At 37.3% G+C, this 4,863-nt stretch overlaps 1 protein-coding gene across 1 annotated transcript; it reads right to left on the bottom strand.

Moving 5' to 3' along the window:
- Nucleotides 1-416: 416 nt before the first annotated feature.
- LOC18020565 (probable E3 ubiquitin-protein ligase RHG1A) lies at nucleotides 417-4,563 on the bottom strand. Its single transcript, XM_006403260.2, has 6 exons — nucleotides 4,451-4,563; nucleotides 1,633-3,261; nucleotides 1,486-1,542; nucleotides 1,266-1,367; nucleotides 1,036-1,179; nucleotides 417-957 (listed from the first exon to the last, which is right to left on the bottom strand). Exons 2-6 carry the CDS (start codon nucleotides 3,172-3,174, stop codon nucleotides 805-807), a joined length of 1,998 nt encoding a protein of 665 aa, XP_006403323.1. The 5' UTR covers nucleotides 3,175-3,261; nucleotides 4,451-4,563; the 3' UTR covers nucleotides 417-804.
- Between the last annotated feature and the right edge of the window lie 300 nt (nucleotides 4,564-4,863).

Below are 4,863 nucleotides of genomic sequence, written 5' to 3'. Positions count from 1 at the left end.
CAAAATAAAAACATAAAAAATTAAAAATTATTGTATACACTATAATATGGTTTGAAAAACCAGTTGTAGACTCCTTTCGTTGATTAAATTTTAGAAAATTATAATATTAAATAATACTGTTAATACATCTCAAACTTTTAACAAATATTTATATTATGTGGTAATATGAACAAAAAAGTTAGAATTATGTTTTTATAATAATTCATTTTGAATTAATATTAGCGGACAGGTTAAAATTATATTTTTATAATCATAATTAATTTTAATACTATAAAAATATATTTAAACACAAAAATTAATATTTTCACTTATTAAAAAATATATTTATAAAAATTATTATATCTAAACTCAAAAACACAAATTATATTAAAAAATTCGTTAAACAATAAAAAATATTCTCGTGCGAATGCACAGGGTTAAAATCTAGTAATCCTTTATAAGGGAATCTCAAAATCGACTTCTTTCAATGGTTTCATAAAATTAATTGACAATGGGTAAAAGTTAAATTATCCAAATAAATACATAGAAAAAAAAAAATGCATTCTCCCAACATTTTCCCTATCACACCCTCCATCTTTTCCCTTCAATCACAAATCCTTCCACCAACCACTGATAGAGAGTGTCCAGTTTCAGGCGTTAAGAACATACGAAGTTGGGACTAACTTGCCAGTGGTAGCATTCTGGTGAGAGGCTCTGCAATGGTGGGAGCTTGAGGGTGTCTTCTGTTTCTTTTCATTTTGTAGTTTATAAACTGATTTTGCAAACAAACTAAAAAAAAAAAAAAAAGCTCTTTTGAATGATCATTCATTCTATTTTCCGCTTCTTCGCTGTGTTCAAGCCTGTGGTCTTGCAGATTGGGCAAAGATTCTTCTGTTTCAGCCATTCTTTTATGCATTGGCTATGGAAATCGTGACCACATTCTAACGTCCCCGTGTCTTCTCCTTCGGTGTATTCTTCCTGCACAGAGTTTCACCATTCATACTCAACGAAAAAGCTCTAATCTTTCTTCAAATCCTATTAGTATTATTTGTTTACCTGACAAATACAGCATGGCTCTGCATCTTGTGGAGATTTTGTGCTGCTGCTTTTGTATTTTCGCTGCTTTAACCGGTTTGATATGATTTCTTCGTTTACACCGGTACAAACATCTCCAATCCGCTCTTCTAGTGCCAACAATTCCTAAAGTTTGTGAAACCAAAGGATGAGGTTTTCACAATTTAATATGACCCGACAAAGATTTTATGGTCGGCTTATGAGTGTTTTACCTCATATGACATGTTGTCTACATCAAGTCGCATGTCTCTGTAACGGTCATGCATACCAGCAGCCCCATCAAACAGCACTGACTGGTTTAGAAGCATAACGTCCTGGACAAACAACAAACAAATCAGGTTTTGTTCATCAAGAAATCAACATAGACAGACACAAAACAAGTAGTATTTAGATAACTTTGCAATAGTCTTTACTGGTTTTTCAAAAACTAACCTCAAGCCGCAAGTTATTATTAGGATCCCTACGCATGACATCCAAGACATTCTGCATCTATCCAGAAGAAAAGCGCATTGTCAGTTAAAGCTAACAGAGACCACACAGGTTCAAACGCTTCACGACAATAGAACTTGTAGAACTGACCTGGGATACCATAAGTCTACTTCTTCCTCTGCTTGCAGCAGCTAAGGCCCGAAAAGATTGAGGAACCCCAACCACACTATCCCCTTGCCTATCAAACCACGGACCTGCTCTCGAATAAGCCCGACTATGCATTTGACTAGTATCACCACCAGGCTGAAGTACAAGCCCATCCGGAGGGGCAGCAGGGGCCAACGAACGAAGTGTTGAATGATCACCAGATCTCTGGTTTGTAGTATCTACAGCAAGGGAAGAAATCAATGACCTACGGACAAGTTCGGATCTTCTTCTTTGATGATGAGGTATATTCTGGTAAGGGGTCCACGCTAGATTAGAAGATGGTGGTTGAACACCTATGGTTGAGCTTGTCCTGGACACTGATGATGCGATATTCAGGCTTCCACTTGTTGCATTTCTGCTACTCTGACCGCGAGCTAAATTCCTGATTTCAGGAGCTGGAATAAACAAGGGATTCTCTAGAATGTTTCCTGATACGCTTCTTGACCGGGTTTCATCTAAATGAAGATTTCTCTCAACGGGCGCAGTAGAGTTCGATGATCCACCCGCTAGTGAGCCATCAGTCCACTGAAATGGTGGTAGCATATTCCTTGAAACAGGTGGTATGCTCATAGCATGAGCATTTGAGTTACGAGAGAAGACATTGCCTAAAGATTGTCCCTGACTCAAGTCCAACATATGTTGATCTGCTGGTAGAAGTCTTGATAAGTTAGACTGCGATGGAGGGACGGGTCGCCTGATAACAGTTCCCGCAGAAAAGGCAGCTGGGTTTACAGTTTCTTGCTGATCTGAGGGATTTCTAGTACTGGAGCTCTCTGCAACTGCAGAAACAGGAAAATTTGGAACAGTACCAGAGACTAGTCCTCTTGGACCATGGTCAAGTGAGCCAGATATGTTTAAACCATTTCCTGGCCTATAGACTGTAGAAGCTGGGGTCCATGAACTGCTTTCTCCATGGTGGTAATCACGATAACCTCCTGAAGAAGATTGACCAATACTACCTTCAAGAACTTTTCTCTTGCAGGATGCACGACGACCCTCTGCAGAAGAACCTGTTCTAACACTACTTTCTTCGAAAAGTCTGCTTGGTTGTGAAACCCTGGTCCCTGGTCCATTACCTTCAAAGAAACCAGACCGTTCCCTAACTTGATTAATATCCTCGTGAAGATCTATATATTCTGCATTCAGATTAACATTCTGAACAGGTTGATTCGGGCCAGATGGTTCAGGGTCTAAATCAATTATTTCATTTCTTCGCAGCTCGCTGTGACTGGAAGCTTCATTCTTCGTGCTACTAGAGCTAGCCTCGCCGAGGCTAAACCTGTGTAGATCATGTTGCTCGCGAGAAATTGAGGTTGCATGTGACGTACTTGATTCAGAATGTGCAATCATGTAATCCTGCAAGTCATTATCACCAAGACTGTGAACATTCTCCCAATGATCTATCACACCATTACTTGAGGTTGAACCGTGCTCAAAGTTCAAGGCCTCTGATAAATAGCCGAGACTGGCCCTCTCTCCCTGCATCTCGGCTAAGCTTTAACAACAGTTACACTAGGGAGAAGAGAACTAACGAGACTATTCCTGTTCTCAACAATGTGCCTAATAGGGAGACTGCACAAGAACAAAGACAGCAAATCTTTCAGTAACAAAGACGAGGATAACACAAACACTCTCAATCAAGACATAACTCCTCGAATTGTAATAAGAAATGGCTTCCTGAGATTGCGTATACAATCATATAGCCGAGCTTCACCTATAAGAGCACAAGGGGAACTCAAAGCAAGAACGCTGCAACTAGTACTACGCAGACAGATGCAACTTCAGGTATATACAGATAAAGACTGATTCATAGATGCAATGCCTAACTAAAACACAAATGCTTTAGCAGGAAACTGATGACATACGAGTTCTTAACAAGACAATACATATGACACAACCATTAAAAGCATGAAAAAAACTTCAATTTTGCTTTTGTACAAGCTGAATTATCCATTACCAAATAGAAGCTAGAACCACGCAACAACCACGCCACTTCGCCACTTGAACCAAAACTAAACAATATAGTTGAAAAGAGTTTACTCAACTACCACCACAATGGCATCAGAAAATGAAGAGAATATCAAAATGCACAGCTCAAATAAACACTGCCTGATCAACGATATGGCGTCTCTGACATATCAACTAAACAACCTCTAGAGTTTCACAAAATCACCGACCAAGAAATTAAGTATCACAAAGCCCCAATATCAAGCAAACATATCAAACAGCAAGGTAAAGCAAAGGTAAAAGAAATCCACAGCTTGAAGGTAAAGCATCGTCAGATAAATAATCAACAACCTCAAAGACAAAAATCAGAAAGATTTATATCTCAATAAACGTAAAGAAGCCAGCTTTTCTCTTCAGACAAACAAAGAAAACAAAAAAAAACAAGTTCATAGAAGTAGAGAGATCCATTCAAATGCGATGAGACCAAAGCTCAAAACCCATCTAAAGGAACCACCTTTGAAACAATCGATTCAACTGGATTTCAAATGATCAAAGCCAGAAAAAAATTTCAAAAATAAAGCGACTAAATTGAAAAAAAAAAAAAAAGTTACAATGAATGAAACCCACCAACCGATTTCGATCGAGCTTGGAAAAAACAATAAAACCCAGAATCCACAAAATACATAAAATCGATCTAAAGAACCTAAAATCAAAGTATAAAAACAAAAAAAAAGGTCGATAAATTATTCTACGAAACGATTTTCAAATTTTTTTAAAAAGGGTTAAATCGATTGAGAAAGAGAAGAAGACCTACCGCTTTGTTGCAGCGAGAAGAGGAAGACGAAGAGAAGAATGAGGCAGAAAGGAAGCTCTTTCTTAAGCACAAAACAAAAACAAAAACACAAATGGGAACAGAAAAGAGGATTATTAGGAAGAGACGGCAATGTGTAATTTACCATATGACCAAACAAAAATAAAAATAAAAAATTTAGATTTTTGATGATAAAAAGGAGGAAAATAAAGAAAGAAAGCAAATGGTCATGAAGGGGGTTAAAAAAGGGTCAGTCATAAGAACAGTTTCCAAAGAAACAAGAATTGAATAGCTTAGCCTAAATCAACGAATAACAACAAAAGTTTATAGATTTTTAAAATATATAAATTAAATGTGTAATTTAATACACGTTATGTCTAAATGTCGAAGAAGAAGAAGAATGAAAAAGCAAGTTG

The sequence above is a fragment of the Eutrema salsugineum genome, unplaced genomic scaffold, assembly GCF_000478725.1.
Source record: "Eutrema salsugineum unplaced genomic scaffold, Eutsalg1_0 scaffold_17, whole genome shotgun sequence".
Taxonomy (NCBI): domain Eukaryota; kingdom Viridiplantae; phylum Streptophyta; class Magnoliopsida; order Brassicales; family Brassicaceae; genus Eutrema; species Eutrema salsugineum.
Note: the sequence above shows the minus strand (reverse complement) of the source record. Positions and strands in the feature narration are given on the sequence as shown.